General features: G+C 34.2%; 1 protein-coding gene and 1 long non-coding RNA gene across 2 annotated transcripts; both read right to left on the bottom strand.

The window, feature by feature from the left end:
- Nucleotides 1–3449: 3449 nt before the first annotated feature.
- On the bottom strand, nt 3450–9714 carry LOC133794361 (uncharacterized). The gene is made up of 4 exons (XR_009875191.1): nt 9575–9714; nt 4573–4633; nt 4222–4377; nt 3450–3687 (listed from the first exon to the last, which is right to left on the bottom strand). It is a non-coding gene; the product is annotated as an uncharacterized LOC133794361 (long non-coding RNA).
- Nucleotides 9715–13096: 3382 nt separating this feature from the next.
- On the bottom strand, nt 13097–18421 carry LOC133794360 (NADP-dependent malic enzyme). Its single transcript, XM_062231581.1, has 19 exons — nt 18135–18421; nt 17561–17832; nt 16798–16918; nt 16629–16703; nt 16382–16533; nt 16117–16222; nt 15854–15919; nt 15485–15580; nt 15310–15381; nt 15103–15186; nt 14920–15018; nt 14705–14752; nt 14562–14615; nt 14367–14465; nt 14173–14262; nt 13975–14052; nt 13706–13871; nt 13490–13618; nt 13097–13390 (listed from the first exon to the last, which is right to left on the bottom strand). The coding sequence occupies exons 1-19, from the start codon at nt 18162–18164 to the stop codon at nt 13302–13304; spliced, it is 1926 nt and encodes a 641-aa protein (XP_062087565.1). The 5' UTR covers nt 18165–18421; the 3' UTR covers nt 13097–13301.
- Between the last annotated feature and the right edge of the window lie 5593 nt (nt 18422–24014).

Below are 24014 nucleotides of genomic sequence, written 5' to 3'. Positions count from 1 at the left end.
ATGTAAGTGTTCGGTCTAGTCATAACGGGTTTAAGTTCGGGGCTCGGGGTGAGTCTCGGGGTGAATTTAATGATTAGAGCATTACCGGGAATTAAAGGGTAATGGGATATGATTTATTGGTAATTGGGAATATTGAGAATAGCGGGAATTGGAGAGCGTTAATTATAATTAACGAGATAGGCGGAGAAGGACGGTTTTACCCTTGGAAGCTTTTAAAGGGGTTTATTTGGCATAAGGGCATTATGGTCTTTTGACCTTAAGGATTTATATGACTTAAAGGCTGTAGAAAATACAGAACCAAAACAGAGTCCATCCTCATCTCCTCCTTTCTCTCCTGTACAAGATTTCCCCTTCACTTTTCTGTGAATTTTGAGAGCCCAAATCAAGGAGTTAAGCTAGGAAATCAAAGGTGGAAGCTTAGGAACTTGTTTCAGCCATTAAAAGGAGTTCAAAATTGTGTTTGAGGTAAGTTTCAACCATTAGTTTCTGGTTCATACTCTGTTTTAGTTTAAGATTTCAGCTTGTGTATTCTTGGTGATTAATTGGAATTAATGGAAGTTCTTGAGTTTGGGAACTTGGGTTTTGATGAGGGGGAGTTATGGGTGATGATTGGAGGTTTAAATGAGTATTTGTAAGAGGTTTTGAGTTGATTTGAAGGGCTGGTTTGAGAGGAAAAATGCAGGGGAGTTTGCTGGTGCGTTGCTGGTTTTTGGGCTGTCAGGGTAATGAGCCGCGGCCTGGATTTTGTGTGCCGCGGCCTACGGTGGTTTCTGAGGCAATTATGCCTCTGTCAGGGGGATGAGCCACGGCATGGCTATGGTGAGCCGCGGCCCATCAAGGCAGATTTGGCCAAAAATGGGTTTTTGGCCTAGGGATGCTAGCTTAAGGCCTCGGGGTTGATCCTAGTACCCGGTTAAGTGGGGATTGATGTCCCGGAGGCTAGATATTGGTTTGGAAACTTATGTTGACCATTTTTATTGATGGTATCTTATATTTGGTTATGACTAGGTGACCGCTAAAGGACTAAAGGTTGATCGTTCTCAAGGGTCGTTCTTTAAATCGTTCTAGCTCGACTTTGAGGTAAGAAAACTGCACCCTGTGTATATGAGACATGCGTGGTTATTGTTGATGCATGTCGGTTGATTATTATGTATGACATGCATGGTTATTATGATGCATGTTGGTTAATTAATGGGTATGACATGCGTGATTATTGTTGATGCATGTCGGTTGATTATTATGTATGACATGCATGGTTATTATGATGCATGTTGGTTGATTAGTGAGTATGACATGCGTGGTTATTATTGATGCATGTCGATTGATTATTATGTATGCATGCATGGCTATTCCTGATGCATGTTGGTTGACTATCAAACGTGACATGCATGGCTGTTATTGGTGCATGTTAGATTGCTGGATTTATTGCATATGATGCATGAGAAACATGTGATTGGGACATGCTTTATATACTGAGTATGATATCGTTCAGAGCTTGAGCCTCTGTGTTTATACATGGCCCTAATAGCACTAATACCTGTTTAGTAAGTATGCTAAATGCCTCGTTTATGGATATGGAACATGAGATATATGTTTGGCGGCATGACTTACTTGTGTATGACACTGACTAGTCAGGGACCGACTCTAAAGTCGAGAATCACGCATTGAATGGCTCTATGGCATTAATGCTAGACCGACCCTAGGGTCGAAGAACTTATAAGCGCTTGCCTGGTCTACGACCAGATGACTATAGCCAAGGTATATGACCCCGGTGACCGTTTGTCACATGGCTAAGGGACGTTGTCCATAGTTTCGACTCTAGAGTCGTGAGGAAGGTTATGTTGGTGACTAATCACCTTGCACCTGTCCTAATCAAACTTAAGAAAGGATCATTTATCAGTTAAGCCCTGGTGACCCTATCGTCACATGGCTAGAAGGAGCGATGCTCATTATTGTGACTTTTGGCTATTGTCACCTATTTGCTTGGACTGATAGTCCTGAATGGTTATTATGATCGTTGTTGATATTATATCATGCTTTATTGGGTTTTCTTGCTGGGCTTCGGCTCACGGGTGCTACGTGGTGCAGGTAAAGGCAAGAGGAAGCTGGACCATCCTTGAGTTGGAGAGCTTAGGTGATGACGTGTACATATGCAGCTGCTTGTCCGCCACGGCCGAGGTTTAAAGTGGAACTAGGGTTGAACCCTGTTTTGCCGCTTAGAACGACATGTTGTAAGCATTTTCTGTAATAAACTTTGAAATTATATTTTTGGGATCCCAATGTATATATTAAACGTTCTAGTGAAACGTTACATCTTAACCAAAGTTTTTAATCCCTAAACCGCTAATTATACTTAGTTCACGATTTTGGCCAAATGACTCGATTAGCGAGTTTATCACTGTTTACAAGGCACACTGTAACGGTCCCTGGAGTTTGGGGTGTTACATACACTATTTACTCTGGACCTGAGGTAAGGAAACTACACCCGATCTGTGTTTAGGACTTGGCCCGATTATAGAACATGATTATAACCATGTGGAGAATGTTTTATTAAACATGTTGATTGCACTGTGTTTACTTGTGTTAAGTAATGACTGTTTATATGTATGATTGATTGGAAAGCTCGGCTTAAAATTCGAATGTTATCTATTATATCTGAGTGAAAGGCTCGACTTATAAGTCGAGGATTTATCCATTATATCTTATTGAAAGCTCGGCTTATAAGTCAAGGATCTGTCTATGGTATCTGATTAAAAGCTCGACTTATTAGTCGATGATATATCTGGTTAAAAGACTCGACTTATAAATCGAGGATTTACAAGGCTCGGCCTATGAGTCGAGGGCAGCAATAGTCTGCTGAACGTCGGTCGATGTGGTTAAGCTAACCAAGAAACATGATATACGCTTGAACATCCCTATGGTCGCCTGAAATAATAAGCATCTGGTACGCTTGGTCAACTCTAAGGTTGGTTATATAGGGAATTAGGCAATGGGCCGTGGCGTGGCTTTATAGTCACTTATCTGGATTGATTGATTGCATGCACGAGTAGGGTTATGTTTTCTTGCTGAGTCTTGGCTCACGGGTGCTAAATGGTGCAGGTAAAATAAAATAAAAGTTGGACCAACCATGAGTTGGAGAGCTTCAGGAGCAGGGTATACATATGCAGCCTGCTCGGCCGCCACAGCCAATGGTATTGGTTGGAACTAGGGTTGGACCCTAATTTTGATGCTTAGGTCGGCTTTTGTATTCATTTTTAGTTTGTAACAATTTTAAACTCTGTTGGGATCCCATGTATTGCACTCAAACTCTTTTAATGAAATGTTTGATTTTTGACTGAAATTTTTAGTACCTAAACCTGTGGTTAGTTTCAATTACACGTTTTAAGTTCAAATGACTCGTTTAGCGAGTTAAGCACTATTTAACTACATAGTGTAACGGTCCTGAATTAGGAGGACATTACATTTAAAGATCCGTACAAGGAGTACTTCTAAACAGTTATTAGTACCATGCAAAATGTTTCAATGAATGAAAAGAAAGCATTTGAAGATGAGATGGGAAAGTATCTTAAATAAAATGATCACTAGAATTAAATCATTCGTTCTGAACATGAAATTCCACTTATTATCAATAGCAACTAATACCTCCCCAGTTGCAGTTTTCTGCTCCATTGAATTCTCCTGCTTAATCTGCACCAAGAAAAGGGATAAGTGGGAAGGTAACTGAAGCATTAGAAAAAAGAATGCATAAAAAGAAAAGGCAACAATCAACTAGAAATTGAAATGGGAAAACTAAGAGCGTGTTTGTCACCTTAACTAAAAAAACTGTTTTTTGAAAACAAGTTGAGGTGTTTGGTATTGTTTTCAGAAAACAATTTTTATAAACAAAGTTACAAAAAACAGAAAATTTTGAGAACAACAAAAATGTGTTTTCTGTTGTTCTCAAATTTTCTTTCCTTACTTTCTTTCTCACTTCTTATCTTTTATCATTTTTTCTTTCAAATTATTTTTTCTCATTATTTATTACAAACTTTTAAAATATTTTATTTGTTAATTTTTTATTTAAGATTTTAAAAAAATAAAACTAAAAAATTATTTTTAGAAAACATTAACCAAACACCTCTTGTTTTTTGAAAACTACAAAAATAGTTTTTTGTTCTCATTTCTAAGAACACAATTTTGAAAACAAAAAACAGAAAACAATGTCAAACAGGCTCTAATTACCTGCTTCTTTGATGAACCAACAGGTTTAGATTCTTCTAATTTAATTTTATCTTCGGCATCTCCTGTAACATTATCCTTCCTCTTAGAGCCACCAGAACTCAAATGATTCAGTGATGGACAAAGCTGTGCGGCTGCTTGAATAGGATTGAGGTGTAACTGCATGATGAAGAGAAATGAGTGAATATATTACAATCGTTAGATTATTAAAATAAAATTAACCAACATTATGTGATGAAAAGTGTGGTCGTACAAACAAGTATGTTTACACAGTAGTAAAGTCATAAGCGAACATGAAAATTCATATATAACCATATCTAAAAGGCATGATCGAAGATATACATATTTGATTACCCATTAAAACTTCAACAGCGTAGCCAGTTGCTCGAGGTGTCTTCCATAAACTACACAAAGTCTAAAGGAAAACAAAAAATATGAAACAATATTCGGTTACAAAATTGTATGCAAATATATTTTTCACAAGCAGTACGCAAGGAGAGAATAACACCAAAGTTTTTACAAAGAGAACAAACTTGTAAGACTAAAAGGGTACTTTTTGTTTGTGGTGGATGGACACCCAAGAAATTCATGATAACATTTGATGAGCTTTCAAAAGACAAACAAATTGAACCAAAATAGAACCTAAAGAATTATGAAGCGGTAGAACCATTGACTAAACAAATATAATTCTAATAGAACATAAACAACACATACGGTCAAATTTGTCAAGTGTTTGAACCTTCTAAACTTGTTGTCAAAACAGTTCAGAGCCAGGTTTGTTGATCCAAAAGTAATTAAGGGACCAAGATTCACATCAACACAAACAGGGAGCCATGACAGCCTCGGCAAAATTTGAATTGGAGAAGTTCAATGGCAGTGGGGATTTTGGCTTGTGGAGAGAAAGTTTGAAGGGAATCTTAGTGCATCAAAAACTGTCAAAAATGCTTGAAGAAAAGAAGGGTCTTGAAGGAAAATACAAGCCTGATGAATTAGAAGAGAAAGAAGAGCTAGCATATTACACCATTATCATGTATTTGTCTGATAATGTGAGGAGGAAGGTCCAGTCCGAGAAGACAGCTAGAGATTTGTGGAAGAAGCTTGAAAAACTCTACATGACACCCTCCTTAACTAACAAAATCAATCTTCTTGAAAGACTTTATGGATTCAAGATGAATCCTTCCTTATCTCTTGATGCTAATTTAGATTCTTTTAATCAAATAATAATTGGTCTTGCTAATGTTGATTATACTGTTGATGCAGAAAGCCAAGCTGTAATCCTTTTAAGGTCATTGCCTGAAGCTTACCATGAAGTCAAGTCAGTGATCAAATATGGAAGAGACACACTTACTCTAGAAGATGTTCTTGGAGCTCTTAAGGCAAAAGAGTTTGAACTTGAGAAAGAGAAAGAAAATTCTAAAGACGAGGCTTATTTTGCTAGAGGTCGAAATTCCAAAAAGGATCACTGGAGAAGACAAAGCAAGTCACCTGCAAGATCCAAGTCAAGAGGAAAATATAACAAGGAATCAAGAAAGTGCTACTTTTGTGGGAAGCCTGGGCACTTGAAAAGGTTCTGTTTTGAATACAAAAAGAAGATAAGAGAAGATGGAGACTCGAGGCGTGATGCAGCCTCAGTGGCTGAGGAATCAGACAACTTTTCGTCTGATGGAGATCTCTTGATGGTTTCAGACAGAAGAACCACAAAAGAATGGATTCTCGACTCCGAATGCACATGCCTTATGTGCCCAAACCAAGAGAGTTTCTTTGAATATAAGAAGGTAAATAGTGGTTCAGTACTAATGGGTAATGATCAATCTTGCAGGGTCATTGGCGTCGGAAAGGTTGCCATCAAACCCTTTGATGGAACTGTGAGAATCCTCAATGATGTCAGACACATTCCGGAGCTGAGAAGAAATTTGGTCTCCTTTGGCACTTTGGAGGATGAAGGCTACTGCTATAAGGCTGACATGGGAATGCTAAAGATTTCCAAAGGATCCATGACTGTAATGAAGGGAGAAAAGGTTAATGGTCTCTATGTTCTCAAAGGAGAAACAGTGGAGGCAGCTGAAGTGTCAATGGTAAAGCATCAAGAATCTGAAATGGAGTTGTGGCATAGACGCTTGGGACATATGAGTGAGCAGGGAATCAATGAACTACATAGACAAGGAGTCATTGAAAAGCTTAAAAACAGTGAGCTACCATTTTGTGACACTTGTGTGCTAGGAAAACATCATAGGCTCAAGTTTGCTACAGCAACACATTGTTCAAAGAGGCCACTCGAATACATACATGCTGATCTTTGGGGCTCCAACAAAGTGGCTACACACTCAGGTTATCACTACTTCTTATCTATTGTAGATGACTTTAGTCGTTGTGTTTGGGTTCATTTACTTAAGACTAAAGATGAGTGTATAAATAAATTTAAACAATGGAAACAAGAAGTAGAAAACCAAAAAAGGCTAAAAATTAAAATATTAAAAACTGATAATGGCTTAGAGTTTATAAATAAAGAATTTGATAAACTTTGTATTGAGCATGGTATTAAGAGGCATCGAACTGTGATTCACACTCCACAACAAAATGGGGTTGCGGAAAGGATGAATAGAACACTTTTAAATAAAGTAAGGTGTCTTTTAATAAGCTCGGGTTTAAGTAAGCCATTTTGGGGTGAAGCCTTAGCCACTGCATGTTACTTAGTGAACCGAAGTCCAAATAGAATTTTAAGTTTTAAAACACCATATGAAAAATGGACAGGGAGAACACCTAATTTGAAACACTTAAGAATATTCGGTTGTGCAGCCTTTGCACATCAAAAGAAAGATAAGTTAGACACTAGAGCTATCAAATATATATTCTTGGGATACCCTTTAGGAACTAAAGGATATAGGCTATGTACAATTGAAAATGGCAAACCAAAAATTCTTATTTCAAGAGATGTTGTTTTCAATGAACTAAAATATCCTCACTTGAAAGTCGAGAAGGGTAGTGTTTCTGATTGTGCAGGTTCACAGGTGGACAAAGAAGATATGGCTAAGTTTGAAATTGAGCTGAAAGAAAGTACTAGCCCAACGACATCTGAAAGTGATTCAAGCTCAAGAGATGATCAAGCTGAGTTCAACCAACAACCAGATTTATCTGAATATCAACTCGCTAGAGACAGATTTCGAAGAACTATCAAACCGCCCACTAAATTTGGAGAAGCTGATTTAATGGCTTATGCTCTTGCTGCAATAAAATCTGATGAGATTCAAGAGCCATCATCTTATGAAGAAGCTGTGGCCAGTAAATACAGTAAGGAATGGAAAGAAGCAATGCAAGAAGAGATGGGTTCCTTGCTCAAAAACAAGACATGGGAGTTGGTAGATAGATCAGAAAAACATAAAGTAATTGCTTGTAAATGGGTTTTCAAAATCAAGGAAGGAAGCTCACCTAGAGAACAAGTCAAATGACTTGTGGCTAAGGGATTTACTCAGGTGGAAGGTATTGATTATGTGGATGTCTTTTCTCTAGTAGTCAAGTATAAAACTATTCGAATGATGTTGGCAATAACAGCACAATTTGACTTAGAGGTTGAGCAAATCGATGTCAAAACGGCCTTCCTCAATGGAATCCTAGAAGAAGTCATTTATATGGAGCAACCACCGGGATTTCAGGTGGAAACAAGTGAAACAAAGAAGGTATGCTTGTTGAAAAGGTCTCTATACGGATTGAACCAGTCACCATGACAATGGAACAAAAGATTCAACAATTTTGTTCAAGAAATTGGGTTCTCAAGATCATGTTATGACTTGAGACAAAGGCATAAAGGAGTAATACAAATTCACCAAAGTAACTACATCAGCAAGGTTGTGAAGAAATTCAACATGGAAAATGCTAAAGTTACTGCTGTACCATTAGCTTTACACTTTAATCTTTCTGCAGACCAATGTCCTAAAAGTGAACAAGAAAGAAAGGAAATGGATTCAGTTCCATATGCTATTGCAGTTGGATGTTTGATGTACATAATGGTGAGTACTAGGCCCGATATAGCCCACACTCTAAGTGTTCTAAGTCGTTACATGTCTAATCCTGGAAGTGAGCATTGGAATGCTCTTAAATGGCTGCTGAGATATCTCAAAGGAACTTCAAAGTTTGGTTTGATTTATAAGAAGGCAGCTGGGAAAATGGTTCTAAATGGTTATGTAGATGCGGACTTTGCTTCTAACAAGGATAACAGGAGGTCAACTACAGCCTATGTGTTTCAGCTAAACCAGAATTGTATTTGTTGGAAGTCACAGCTTCAACAAGTAGTTGCTTTATCAACAACAGAGGCAGAATTTATGGCTACAGCAGAGGCATTTAAGGAAGCCATTTGGTTACAAGGAATTTTACAAGAGTTGAAATTACTAGAAAAAAAGGGGACAATCTACTCAGATAGCCAATCCTCAATCCATCTTTGCAAGAATCCAGTCTACCACGAGAAAAGCAAACATATAGATATACGTCTATATTGGATACGTGAGAAAATTGAAGACAAGGTTTTGGAGCTAGAGAAAGTGCCAACTGAAAATAATCCAGTTGATTTAGGCACTAAATCCTTATCATTTAGTAAGCTTAATCATTGCAGAAGCTTACTGAATGTTGGAGAAGGATAATAAGCTCAAGAAATCACCATAAGGCTCAAGGTCCTGCAAATGAGTATTGAAGGATTAAGGTGGAATTTGTTGTATTAATCCTCCAATATAACCTTTAGTTTATTGACAGCTGTAACTCCTTGATTGGTTACATCTAAATCAACTTGCAACCAAGTTGAGTCATCTGCAGGCCACGTGATCAATATGGGGCTGACTCTTACCTTTGGTTAATATATATATATATATACAGACCTTAGTGAGAGAAAGAGGATATACGAAAAACAGAGTAGCTAGAGAGATAAACACCAAGAAAGAGATCTTTGTATTTGAGAGTGATACAACTGTGAGAGAGTGTTACTTGAGTGTACTGGGGTACTTGGGTGTACTGGGGTACTTGGGTTTGAGTACTGGTTTTTGTACAGGAAGAAAGGCAAAGTTTCTTGACTGTTGAGGGTGTATTGTTTCTCTGTGATTCTCAGATTTAATAAGAGCCTTGTGGTGTATTTCTAAACTGGATGTAGATTCAAGATTCATTCTAATCTTGTTTCGAACCAGTATAATCTTTTGTGTTCCTTTAGTTTTCATGTTCTTATTATTTTGTCTTTGGTTTCTGGGTTTGCAAGGTGTTTGTGATATTGTGTCTTTGAAGTTTGTTTGTGTAATAGGTTGAATCTTGCTGTTTTGACAACAAAACTTTAATAAAATTTTCCAAGGAAACTGAATCAATAAGTAAAATGATCAGAGACCTGCTTTGTCATCTTTAGTCTGGTACCACAGTCTTGGTCATAATTCTGGGAATCAACATCCATGGACAAATCAAGCTCCACTTCAACAATGCCAGGCTTAACCCTCACCTACAAAATCAAAACCAAACACAAGCATAAAGACTGTTGTTTCAGTCACCACATATCAATAGAAATAAGTTAAATGGCTTGGAGATCAAGGTTTGAGGCATTTCTGAATCAATGCTGCAGTGGAAGCATTTGGCGCTGCAGCTGTAGCTCTCTGCCAAATGGATTTGAAGGATGGTAACCTGACCATGGCCGTGCCTGTCAGCCTCAACAGGAAAAAGAGAGTATGAAGCTCAACACGTGCCGAACCTTGAAATCAAGATTTTCAAGATTTGATCCTCTCCATGGGACAGTTACTAAGATATTGTCCTGAACTTTATGAATGAGCTTGATCACTTCGGTATGTTCTAGAGAGCATTTTGAGATAGTTTTTGTACTTTGTTTACAGAAAGAAAAAGAATCCAGTTGAGAGAGAAGATAGAGAGGTTGTCTTGCTTATAGAACGAACCTCGTAAATTCTTCTCTGTGGTGCGCTTCTGCTTTGAGGTTTTTATTTTCAGCTATCGTTCTTTGATGTGTTATTGTTCTTGGCAACATCAAGATGTTGTTGAATGAGATTCGTCATCATAATTACAATTCCAACAAAGATGAAAATGAAATAAAAAAAACTATGTGTGAACTTAATAATTTAAATAAGGATGCCGTGTGTTTTTGCAAAGTATCATTTTGTTACCTATCTGTTTTTAATAATGTTTATATGATACCCTGTATTTTAAAATCGTACATATTTGGTACCCTAAACTTAAATTTAATTAATAAATTTTTACCAATTTAATCAAACTGCTGTCAATTATGTAAGTTCCAAATTTAAATTTAATTACTTAATTACATATAACTGATGACAGTTTGATCATATTGACAAAATTTTATCAGTTAAATCTGAGTCTAAGGTATCAAATATGTATAATTTTAAAATACGAATATTATATAAGTATTATTAAAAACAGATGATATTAAAATGATACTTTGCAAATACATATGGTACCAAATGAGATTCCCTTTAAATAAACCCAAAATGTGTATCTCTTGACATCACTCGTCCAATTCATACGGCCTCCAACAGTGAATTTGGCAGGAATAACCTAAAACAAACTGAAATTTGCATAATGACTTTTTCTTTAATAAATTTTGAAAACAAAGCTGATGTGGTACTTATAATACTAAATTTTTAAATAATTTAAACTTAAAAAAAATTAAAAAGAAAGAGATTACCGTATCTGAGGATATCTAAAGGCCTAAATTAAAAACAAAACTATGGAGTAGTCTCTTTCAAGACTTGAGTCTCTTTCTTCCCATTCTCAATTTCCTCTTCTCTTTCTTCTCTCTTGCTTCACTATTTTAATTTTTTGAGCAGTGAACCTTCAACAATATACCTACTTTGAAAGAAATCAACAATGGAGACTTCAACAACATTTTCTTAGTCTTCACCAAATGAACAAGTAAGAAATTTTGAATAAAATGCTTTTCATTATGAGTTTATTGATATACAATTTCAAAAAAATTTAAGTTTATTTGGGTTGTTAGATTTAATTACAAATAGTAGAGACTCTTAAAATGCATTGAGAGACCGAGTCATGTGTACCAATCTTAGTAAAGACCCTCAAAATACACTTAGAGACCTATGGGAGAGGGACTCTCAGGATTGTTTGTACTAATCTTTTGAAAGACCCAAAAAATGAACTGAGAGACCCTTTAAAATGCACTGAGAGACCCTGAGTTGAGTGTATCAATCTTAGTAGAGACCCTCAAAATACATTGAGAGACCGAAGGGTCGCTCAAAATTGCTTATACCAATCTTTGAAAGACCCTAAAAATACACTGAGAGACCCTCGAGTTCTTAGGGTCCTTTTTCCAATTTCGATTTAATGTTTATACTTAAAATGTACTGAGAAATTCTAAGTCTCATGTACCAATCTTTGTAGAGACCCTCAAAATATACTGAAAAACTCTTGGATCTCAAGATTGCTTGTACTAATCTTTTAATGACCCTTAAAATACATTCAGAGACCCTTCAGGTCTTAGGGTCCTTTTTCAATTTTCAATTTAATGTTTATACTTATTGTTTGCATTAGTTTGCATTGTTTTACAAAATATTTCAAATTTCCATAACTTTTTTCACAACAAATCTTCCTTGTGTGCCACGTGTTATAACGAATGAATATAAACATAGAAAATCAAAAGTTACCTCCAAGAGTCCGTTGAGTGTGATTAAAAATATATATTCGTGGCTAACAAACAATGACAATAATGTTTTTAGAAAATATGCTCAATTTGGTTGTTTGTTGGACCTCGCTACTGAAGGACAATTTTGTGGGAGCTTATCACACCAAATAATTTTAAAGAGTATAACTTGTCAAAAAAAATTATGAGCTATGGTTTTTGATTAATGGACAGCCTATGAGGAAAAGAATTTGCAAATAGTATCTGGATTAGATACTGGTAACAGACCAACACTTGAAGAATTGGAAGTGGTTAAATCAAATGACATTTTAAAGAAAAAGTACTTCAATAATGAGTCGATAAAAATAACGGATATAGCCCGCCGTGTCTTAAATAATATACCAAAAGAGGAAATAACGAAAGATAAAGTGAAGTTGTGCTTTATCTACATGCTTAGTGTGTTTTTCATAATGATAAGTCTCACTTCGACAATATAATCATATTGGCTACAGCTAGCGGACGACTTGGCAATATTTGACAAATATCATTGGGGAAAACTCGTATACAATAAGATTTTAGAACAATCGACATACAAAAATTAGCTAAAGATGATCCTGATAAAGTACTAAAATATTATGAATAATGTTGTTCGTATTTTTGTAACATTCCTTATTTTTTATTTTTTATTTTTAAATTTACAGTACTGTGTAATTTTTTCATCAAAATATTGACTTCGCAGACCTCGAAGAGGACTCGGAAAAAAAAAATTCATAAAGGACACAATATATTTCGTTTTCCTAATAGCCCAAACGACACGCCTGTCTTCCAACCTTTTTAATTGCCCTTACTTGTGCTGCTATTTAATGCTGTATGGTTTGAGTCAAACAACTTGGGTTCTACTGCTTTAACGCGCTAACAGGGCATTTACTTTTAGCTGCCAGAAATTGAGTCTTGGATTATTGACGATGTTGATGCAAATTATGCTTCTTTCCATTCATTTCTTGATTTTTATTTATTTATTTGAAGGGGCATTCAATTCTTGATTTATTTTAATTAATCAAAACTGACACCGTGAATTATTTCAACAACTATCATTAATGCTAATATTATGCCTATATCGACTAATTTTAAGCGTTTGCGGTTGGGAGTTGTGCTAATATTATACTTCTGTTGCATACTGTTAATGGTCTTGAAAATTGAAATTTTTGTGTTTTATATGAAATGACAAACGTTTGTTGTCTAATAAGAAATGAATAATTAGATATAATGGGGCCATAATAATATGACTGATTTCTAAAGAGAGAATAAGTAATACAAGAAATATACAAAAAGTCGAACTATTCTTAAAAAATGTATAAGATTGACATTTTTTTTTATTTAAGATTTAATTTAGTCCAATAGTGGGTTGTGGGGAGTACCCTAGTGGATTCAAATACAACAAATGTTAAATTACTAGGATAATTCATCGGTAACTTCTATATGAAGGGCAGTACATACAGCTCTCGGCGTACTTGACCAGATCTTTAGGCTGGGGAAGACGAGTGGCCAGACCTACAAACAATTTAGCACACGACACAAAACCCTTTTAGCTTTTAAAGGTTTGTAAATAAATTTTTGCCCAGTTTGGAAAGAATGCAACAAAAGACTCACCCAGTTCATATGCTTTAGCGGCTACTTTGGCAGCAATTTCAGCCGAAATCTTTCTGATGTTTGCGAACGGAGGGTATAGCATTCCCTTGTCAAAGTTTTCCTGCGATACCTGCGCAGCCAAAGCCTCCGCTGCTCCAACAAAACCAAAAACAAAGGCAAATGATTAGTGAGCTCTCATGGAACAAAATATGGAATAAATATCTTTCGTTCACTTACAAGCTGCCAGAAGCATCTCGTCGTGCACACGGACGGTGCCAGACATTAACAAACCCAAGCCAAATCCAGGAAAGATGTATGCGTTGTTAGCCTGACCCGGCACGAAAACCTTTCCCTCGTATTCAACAGGTGGGAACGGGCTTCCACTAGCAAAAATGGCACGGCCCTGGAGTAGCAAAGCAAGAATAAAATGAAATGAGTTGGACATCGTTACAAAGGATTGAAAGTTCTACAACGCTTATGCGGTCATTGAAAGTGTAATGTTTTACCTGACTCCAATTATAGGCTTCCTCAGCTGTACATTCAGACTGTGAGGTCGGGTTGGATAGAGAGAAAATAATTGGTTTCTGCAAGTAGGTGTTGAAAACAAGGGTCAGCTTTAGCTTCTGGGATATAATCTTGTAATGTTGAACTGCTCAACTGTAGAAGTTTAACTATTCGAGTAACTTAGCACAAAGACGAAATACCTCATTGATGGTGGCCATAGCCTCAACCACTTCCTTAGTAAATTGTTTTCCAACTCCAGATGTTCCAATCAACACTGTTGGTTTGATGTCCTGAAAAAAAATTAAACATATAAATAAGAAAACTATAATGTTTGAATGAACATTTATACGTATTATTATACATATGCATGCATATTGAGATAATGATTGCATACATTAATGGCATCTACAAGTGTTTTAACCGGCTCATGTTCATGTGCCCATGGCTTCTTGAAATGTTGAAGTGATTCTCTGCGAGAACTGACAATCAATCCCTGCAGGAAGAAATACTATCAAAACATGAAGAGAAAAAAAATGGAAAGGGAATCATAATCAAGTTCAGACAGCAAGAAGAACATCATGTTTACAACCTTTGAGTCCACTAGCCAAATCTTCTTGCGGGCTTCTTCCACTGGGGTATTTGTCTGCACAATAAAACAAATGTAATTTTTAAAATTTGTTCCTCAATGCTTTTTCCTAATACAATTCCGTATATTTAGTATTAGCAGTTAACCTGCTTTGCGATCTCAAGGGCTATTAGTTCTGCTATGCCAGTGCCTGCCTGTAACCACCAAATACAAGAGATAAGAAATGAGTTGTATAGAAGGATTTTTTTTTTTTTATATTTTCATTCACCAACTTTTACAAAATCCAGAACATATTACAGTGACACCTTCCTCGTTATATTTGGGAAAGAAGAAAGCAGATTGAATGAATAAAATGACTCACCTCTCCAGCACCAAGGAACAAATATTTGTGGTCAGATAAGGCTCCTTTAACTACTTTCTGAGATGCAATAAGCCCTGCAAGGACCACTGATGCTGTTCCCTGGAATATAGTAATTAACAAAATATATCAGAGATTCTTGAAACCAATCCAAATACATCACCACAAAAAATATTCAGTACATACCTGAATATCATCATTAAAAACAAGGTGAGTTGTTCCATATTTTGAAAGAAGATCAAAAGCATTGTGGTTCGCAAAATCTTCAAACTACACAGGAAAAATAAAGGTCAGACTAATTAAGAAAACAGAGAAAACACGGGAATCATATAGTCATATACGTCAAGTCATGTAATCCAGGCAACTATTTGGTATTTGTATGTGACCAAATACCTGGATAAGAATTTTCTCCCCATAGAGCTGCTTGACAGCAGTCATGAACTCGTGCATAAGCTCAGCATATTCCTATAAGTGGAACAAGAGAAAGCAAACTAAAATCAGTAAGACTGAAAAAAAAGTTTCAAAGGCATAGTTGAACACCAGTTGAATTGAGCATGAAAGTAATAACCTGTCCAGTTGCTCTCTTTTGCCTGAGGCCTATGTAGAACTCATCATTCAACAGCTCCTCATTGTTTGTACCCACGTCAATTGTTATAGGCAAGCACTGAACATACAAAATATAGAAACTTCTCAACAGGTAATAACAAGCAAACGGTCCCACAATAAATTTGAGCAAATATATGGATATATACTTTTTATTTTTTCATTTATTCGATTATGATACAGAAAATTAGTTGCATTGTCAAAAATTTAATCCATAATCCAATTCCGGTGCAATGTCAAATTATGAAAGACACATATCATTTTGTTCTTGGGATACAAGAAGTTTATAACTAAGCTTTTTGACAAGGGCATAATGAATCAAGTTGAAACTCACAGCTGATGGCCTAACTCCTCCGAGTGCTGTATACAAGGCGAGTTTCCCAACAGGTATCCCCATTCCCTGTGTACATATTATACATTGTCATAAATCAATACAGCTATGCATGTGTGAAACAAAAACTCATGTAAGAAAGAGCGAAAGAAGGGATAAAGGACAAATATACAAAAGTTTACTCTCAGTATCTCACACACGAAACGCAAGAACATTTAAGCAAGACTTATAAACAATGCATCTTATAAAAAATTCATAGAAGTTACCTGACAGCCAAGATCCCCTAGCCCCAGAATCCGCTCCCCATCTGTGACAACAATAACTTGAATATTCTTCTCAGGCCAGTTCCTCAATACTTCAAGAATCTTTCCCCTTAATCACCAAGGAAAAGAAAGGAAAATGTTTATAAGACTTTTTATCAGAAGACTTGCAAAGCATGCCTGGAATTTTAAGGTAATGAATATAACCAGAAAGAGGTTATTGGAATTAATCAGTAATACAGAACTATACAGAAGCGGTGATAGAACATACTTCTCTTTCAAACTAATGTAAAGACCCTGAGGACGCATATAAATGCTTCCATATTTCTGACAAGCTTCACCAACAGTTGGAGTATAGACAACTGGGAGCAACTCCTCAACGTTTTCAATTAATACTTTGTAAAACAACTTTTGATTCCTCTCCTGAAATGTAGGAAGAAAAAAAAATCAATTTAGTGAGAATCATTCGTAACAAAATTTAGAGCTCAAATAATCAGAATGCGCATATAGATAGCTACCTGAAGATCCATCATGGCCATATACTTGTGGAGTGGCAATTGATATTGACGAATGTTGTGCATCATTTTCTTCACCTGGTGAGTAGAGTAGGCATAAGTTTATATAATATTCCATGCAAATGAAATTTAAAAAAAGTGCCGTAAATTACAAATATGAGTAGAAAAAAACCTGAAGATTCTGTGAAGCAATTGCTGGGGGAAGAAGACCACGTAAGTAGTGAGCATCTCTCTCTTTATCATTGAAAGCAAGCCCTTTGTTGTGATGTGGATCACGCAGCAAAGTTTTTCCACTGCAAACCAAAAGTTTAAAAAACAATTAATTCAATAAGAAAAAACCAAAACTTGACAAACAAACAAAATCATGGGTTGTGTTGCTATAGAATATCATACTATATCTAACAACAACAAAAGCATCAACTTTTGTTCTCCAAGGATATATGCACCATCAGATACAACTTACAGAAAAAGTGTAAACATCATGAAGAACCAAATACTTCTGGACCACAATCACGAAACATTTAGATAAAACATATAAGAGAAAAAAAAAAAATCATGCAAGTTTAGTAAGACAAATTGAAAGAACCGATAGAAAACAAAAACAAAAGGTCACTCTCTCCAAAGTGTATCTTTCAATTTATCTAATTTTCACTTATTATATTATATATAAAATATCCTTTCTAATAAAAATCCAATGAATTAACTCACTACGTTTTACCAATTATATATTATAACATAATTGAACTATTTAATCTAAAATACAAATTGAGGCGTTTTAAAAAGGGGAAAAGGACATGAGATAATCATGGAAAATCATCTGATCAGTATAAGAACACCGATAATAATTTGTTTATTGAAAAACAAAAACAAAATAATAATAATAATGATGATAATATTAGCAAGAAAGGAAAACCATCTATGACAGTTGGTCACACCTAGCAACTGAGACGCTCCATGGGGTGATGTATTGATCCTCGGTGCCGGAATCTGCACCGTACACGTCTTCGACCCCACCGCCAACAGCTGATTTTTGCTCCTCCTCAACCACAGTCAAGGCTTCCCTCGTTTCCTTCGCTACACTTTCCATCACAACGGTTCCGTTTCGATCACCCGCTCGGCCGGCCGTGGCAACCACTTTAAGAGAAGCTGCATACCTTCTCTGCTTTGAAGAAACAGGGTTGTACAGCTCCGAAACCCCCAAGTTGTTCTGCTTAACCCCAAAATAGATAAATATATCAATAAATAAAACTAAGAGATTTTTATCTCAGCTGCAAACCAAAGAAAAAGAATAATAAACAGACAAGAGGAAGAGAAGATCTACAGATGGAAATCTCGTTCACCCACTTCGAATTTCAACCAAAGTTCTCAACTTTTGGGAATTTCGATGGATACAAAGTGGAAAATGGGAGAGAGAAATTGACCCCAAAAAATAATAGAGAAAAAATCCATTTTTTCTTCCAAAGATGAATTTGAAATGATGATCTGAGAAATGGGTTCGGTATACATTACCAAAAAACTGGTTCTGCTGAGAGACATCATGGTGACAGGTATGTAGATTGCTTCTGCTTAAAATGACCGGAGAGAGCTTGAAAAATAACGGGAGAGAAGAGAACAAAGAGATGAGAAAGATATAGAGAGAGTATTTGGGCTTGAGGGTGGCTGCTCCCGAGGTTTTCTCCAACTCTATGTGTTTCTCTCTCCTCTCTCTCTCTCCACCTGGAGAGCGGAAAGAGATCGGAAATGAGCAAGGAAGAACAAAGGTTTTGCTTTGCTTGATCAAGGTACGAAGTAATTGTGGGCGTCTTTAGCTATATATATACACATTGGGTAGTTTGCAGCAACATCCTCATCTAACCCATTTTACATATAAGTTCCTACCGTCTAAATTTTAACACTTAAATCCTACAACTGGTAATCTTATTAGTTATTATTACACAAAAGCCCAGGTAGTGGGAGGGGTCCAAAGTTTTTAGTTATTACAAAATTCTCACACTTTGTACAATTTTTTTAATTTAATCCTAAAAATAGTGAAAACATGTGGCTGATATTCAGTCGACGTGGAGATATTGACATACAAGGAGTTGCTTCATTGTCAAAGGACAGGTTTCATCAAAATTGAAGGGTGCTATGAGCAAATATTTACTTATTTAGAAGGTATTATGACTATGAAGTTTTCCTTTTCGGAAAATATAAAATATTGTGACATTTTCTTTATACATTAATCTTAATGATGTAGTGTAATTTTATAAGCCGTCGTTGAATGAATAAGACACGCTGTTTAAATACTAATTAATTATAGGAAACATTGTTTGGTCAAATTAGTTAGCTTAGAAAAAAATGTTCACTTTAACTAATAATGTGTTTAATGATTATTGGGTGCTTTGGATCCAAACTAATTCAATTATTCTGAATCAATCTAATTATAACAATTTTGATATTCAATTATAATTGGAGGATTGGATTATTTAGCAGATGAGACTGTAAAAATTGATCCAATTCAATTATAATTAAAATATATATTTATGTATTATATAAATATATTTAATTGAATTGTTATTATTTTTGGGTGCTATGTTAGCACTTTCTAAATGTTGTTGTTATGTTTATGTTATGTTACTATTTAAGTGATTTAGCTATTGGCTTTGAGTTGTTAGTTTTAAATTTGAATGTTGTGTTTAAACTTAATATTTTAACGAGTTAATATAATAATTGTAAAGACTTAATCTAGTATTATTGCTAAATAGTGTTTAGTTTTTTTTGTATGATTTCTTTTGTGTATTTTTTTCATTTGTTAATTATTTTAATACTAAAATTTAAATTCAAAGATAAAATAATCAATTTAATTTAATTATAATTGAATTGGATTAGACGGTAATTTCAAACATCTAACTTTTAATTGAATTGAATTGGTTAAATATAAAAAAATTAAATTGAATCAGATGATCACCTAGACTTTAATGTAACATAACAAGCCACATTTAAATAATAATCATACAAGACAACATGTTATCAAGTTATAGTTCTTGGGTTAATTATATATTTATTGATTAAAAGTTAATTATACTTTTTTTTGTTGCTATTATGTGGCCATTATCATTCAATCAAATTCAGAATTTGCAAGAAATGTGCATTCTCCTTGGGTCAAACAATACTTTTACCACTAAATTATTAGTATACACGTTTAACATTTTGGCTAAATATCACTTTTAATTTTTAGTTTTTGAAAAGTCCAAAATAAATAAAACATTCCAAAATTTAACAAAGCAAATCCTAATTATAAATTTAGTCAGCTTTGATAAACTCAAAACACCCATGCAATAAATAAATGAATATAATAAAGCCTTTTTATTAAAGCATTTTATATTAACTCTTTAAAAAAATAGGGAGGGATTTAAAAAAAAAAAAGAGTTTCTTTTCAAGAAAAAATAGGATAATAATGAAAAAATTATATATAAAAAATAGTTTTGATTATAATAAATTATCAACAGCATAGACACTTTGGGTACTTTAAATATAAGTTCAGATAATTTTTTTTACTATAGTATACTTTGACAAATGCATGGTCTACTTGGAAACTTTTAATTAAAAGATCAAACAAATTAAGTTGTTTGAATAGTTTTAATTTTTATTGTTAAACAAATATTTGTTTGCTTTAGCTATAAGTGTTAAGTTATTCTTTAACTACTTAAATTTATTTTATTAAATAATAATCATCAGAGGATTGTAAATCTATTACAATTTATAAATCTATCATCTATTAATGATAATAGCCAAATATATAAACTAATAATGTTAAAGATGTATCACAACTACTTTTTCTTTCTCTGTGAAATCCAAGAGTTTTTCCCTAAAAATAAAAAATAAATAAAATAAAAAGAAATGCAAGAGTGTGAGACGAGTATTAATCAGGTAGCGGAGAACCCATAGTGAATTTGGTGAGGTGTACCCTTAGGTGTGGCTACCCTTCAAGCCATAAGATTATGTGTTTTTCTTCTTTTTTTGGAATGGGTACCTCAATGCATGAGCTAAAATAGTTCATTCCCTAAAATATAGAGAAAAAAATTATAAAAGTTTTCAATGGATAAGTTAAACTTGTTATTTTATATTTTTTTTACCATAATAAATACTACTACTCCATATTTAAATACAGCTATTTATTAAACTATAAATATTTTATTATTTTTAATAATTTATTTTCATTTTAGTTATATTTTATTCTTTTCTTTTTTTAGTATTTTATTGAATAAAAAATAATATTAGAATGATGTAAAAAAGAAATAAAGGATTTGATGTTTGTTGTAATATAAATGTTTGATGTAAAATAGAAAAATTAGAATTTTAGTAATGTATTTTGAATGATAGAGTAGAAAGAGAATGCTCGCATTTTTTTGTATTTGACTTATGAGTAATGATATGTACACCAAAATTATTTCAATGTGTTATATCTAAGTTGGCTCTTTTTTTTTAACTAGAACAATATCCAATAATTAATAAGATGTAGTGGTCCTGAGACAAACCATAAATTTAATATATTATGAATAACGATATGTGTACTAAAACATTAGAGCAACTCACATAACAATTTATTTTTACCATTTACATTCATTTTAGACAGGACCCACTATTTTAAAAAATAATATCATATTAATTGGTGTAATGTTTTAGTGGACATATATCATTATTATTGACTTATATAGTTATTTAGGGAGTGATTACAACGCATTCACTTTTTTTACAACATCGGTGCATCATTTTTCTATTTTCGACACCTGGATAGATATAATCTCAAACTTTTTTATATGACGGTATACATTATAGCTATCTAGAACATCTTACAAATTTTCAAGAAATTACAAATAAATTATGGTACCGAAAACAAGGTTCAAACAGCTTGTTGCACGCGTGCTTATTTTTTGTATATGTGTGTAAAAGTCATCTGTTTGAGACTTATTTTCGGCACTGTAAATTATTCGAAATTTCTTGAAAATTTGCAGGGTGTCTTAAATGAATACAATATACACTGTCATACAAAAAAAAAATTGGAAAAAAAATTATCGATGTGTAGAAAACACTTACTAGTTGCACTGGTATTATAAAAAAAAATAGATGCGTGGTAGTCGTTCCCTAATTATTTATATATGTAATTAGTTGAAAGGTTTTTTTTTTTTTTTTTTTAAAAAGAAAGAAAATCTTAGTATTTTGAGTCGATGAGGAAACAAAACATTTCACCAACATTGTTGGAACTTGGAACAGTCTCAGACATAGTTTTGTTTTGCTCGTCTTTTTTCACTTATTTTAATTTTAATAATTTGAACATTCATTGGAATTTATGCATACAAGTTTAGTAAGAACAAAAATTTACACGGAAGTACCTAGATTACTTTAAGCAATCAAATTTAGGTGGCCAAAATATTCCAACTCACCATAAATAATATTTTAACTCTCTACTTTAACAGCATCCTTATCTTAAAAAAAAAATCTTAATTTAACCTACCCAACATAATAAAATATTATTTCAACTCTCCAAAAGATCACTTTCTATATATTTATTTGATAATCAAAGTTGGTGGACTAAATATTTATTTTTGCTTAGTGGTTAAAATAATTAGAGTTTATTTTCAAAAAAGTACGTAGATTTAATCTATGTGCCATTTTATTTTTAGGTTAGTTTCACTTTTGTTTTAACATTATAAATTTGATTATTATCTCGTTTTAATCTCCAATTTTGAAATTTAGATATTTTATTATCCAATAAATAATAATTTTATAAATTTAGCCTTAATGTCATTGTTCACCATACAAATTGAACGGAAAAACATAAAGTACAAACTGTGTGATCAAAGATAAAACTTTAAGATCACGTTTGGTAGATATGATTAGATTGGACAAAATATATTTGAGAAAAAACAAAAAAAAATGAGTTGATTATTTGTCAACAACAAATTAGAAGAAAATAAGTTAGAAGCCAAGGATAATTATTTTTTCTTACTATATAAATACATGAAGATGAGCATTTGATAGGATAAAATTATCCTACATTTTTTTATGAGATTAAATTATCCTAAATTAGGAAATTATTTAGAATGTTGGATTAATTTTTTCAACATCATCTCTAGTTTTATAATAAAATTACATTATAAAGTATATTCAATCCTACCAGCCAAACTTGACAAAAAATTTAAATTAGTTACTGTAATATCTCAAATTTCTTTATGTGGCTTAATGCTTAGATTAGGGGGCTAGAAGGGCCATAATTGATTTATTATGCAATTATGTGATTAAATGCATGATTATATGATGATAATTGCATATATGTATATTTATGTGCATGTTTATGATTTATGGATACGACCGCATTATAATGTGGATATGTTCGAGTTATTCGGCATGAGACGATCCTAGAACGCAAGTTAGCGGTTTAGTCATAACGAGGTAATTTATCGGGCTCGGGGTGAGCCTGGAGGTAATTTGATGCTTAGTACATTACCGGGAATGAACGGGTAATGGGTTATGATTTAATTATTATTTAAGAATATTATGAATAACGAGAATTTGATGACGTTAATTATGATTAGCGGGATAGGTGGAAAATGATTGTTTTTCCCTTGGGTGACTGTATAGGAGTTAATTGGGATTAGGGGCATTTTGGTCTTTTGACCAAGGGTTATATTTTAAACTAGATGGCTATAGAAGGAATTAGACAGCAAAACAGAGACTTTTGTCCTATCTCTCTCGATCATCTCTTCTTCTTCTTCTTCTTCTTGGCTTGAATTTTGAAGTGAGCTTGAGGATCAAAGCTTGGGAATCAAAGCTTGAAGATTTAGGTTAGTGATCAGCCATTGAAGGGGATTCAAACCTGTATTTAAGATAAGATTTCAGCCATAGTTTTTGGTTTTTGCTCTGTTTTAAGGATAGTTTAAGGTTTGAAAGTTTTGATTGTTGAAGTGATTGTTTTGTGTGGTTTTGAATGGTTCAAAGCTTGGGCTTTGTGTTAAATTGGTGTATATGTTGTGGTAATGTTTGGTTGAGATTTTGGGTTTTAATTGATGAAGTTTTGGGCTGGTTTGAATTGAGAAATGGGCAGGGGAGATGGGTTCGCTGGGTCAAGTTGCGACCGAGTTCATGCAAGTCACGACCTGGACCCAAGCCAGAGCCTCCTCTGGGCTCTGTTAAGCAGGTGCGCCGCGACTCACTAGGCCAAGTCGTGGCCCACCCCTGGTACCCCAGATAGAGGCTCTCTGTCTTGGGGGCGCGCCGCGACCCATTGGGCCAAGTCGTGGCCCGCCCATTCCTTTTGTGCCAAAAGGGGTTTTTCAAGGATTTAGGCTCGGGGTTTCATTTCCTAAGGCTCGAGATCGAATATACTAACTGTTTTAGTACGATTCGAGG

Source organism: Humulus lupulus, chromosome 8 (assembly GCF_963169125.1).
Source record: "Humulus lupulus chromosome 8, drHumLupu1.1, whole genome shotgun sequence".
NCBI lineage: Eukaryota > Viridiplantae > Streptophyta > Magnoliopsida > Rosales > Cannabaceae > Humulus > Humulus lupulus.
The sequence above is the reverse complement of the archived record's forward strand: the minus strand, read 5'-3'. Positions and strand labels throughout refer to the sequence as shown.

Excerpts from the sequence above, each read along its gene's own strand:
- LOC133794360 (XM_062231581.1), bottom strand. The coding sequence starts at position 18,164 with ATGATGTCTCTCAGCAGAACCAGTTTTTTG. Across the intron at positions 15,581-15,853 it reads GAGGAGTTAGGCCATCAGCT|TGCTTGCCTATAACAATTGA; the intron begins GTGAGTTTCAAC and ends TTGTATGTTCAG. Across the intron at positions 15,382-15,484 it reads AAAAGAGAGCAACTGGACAG|GAATATGCTGAGCTTATGCA; the intron begins GTTATTACTTTC and ends TTCCACTTATAG.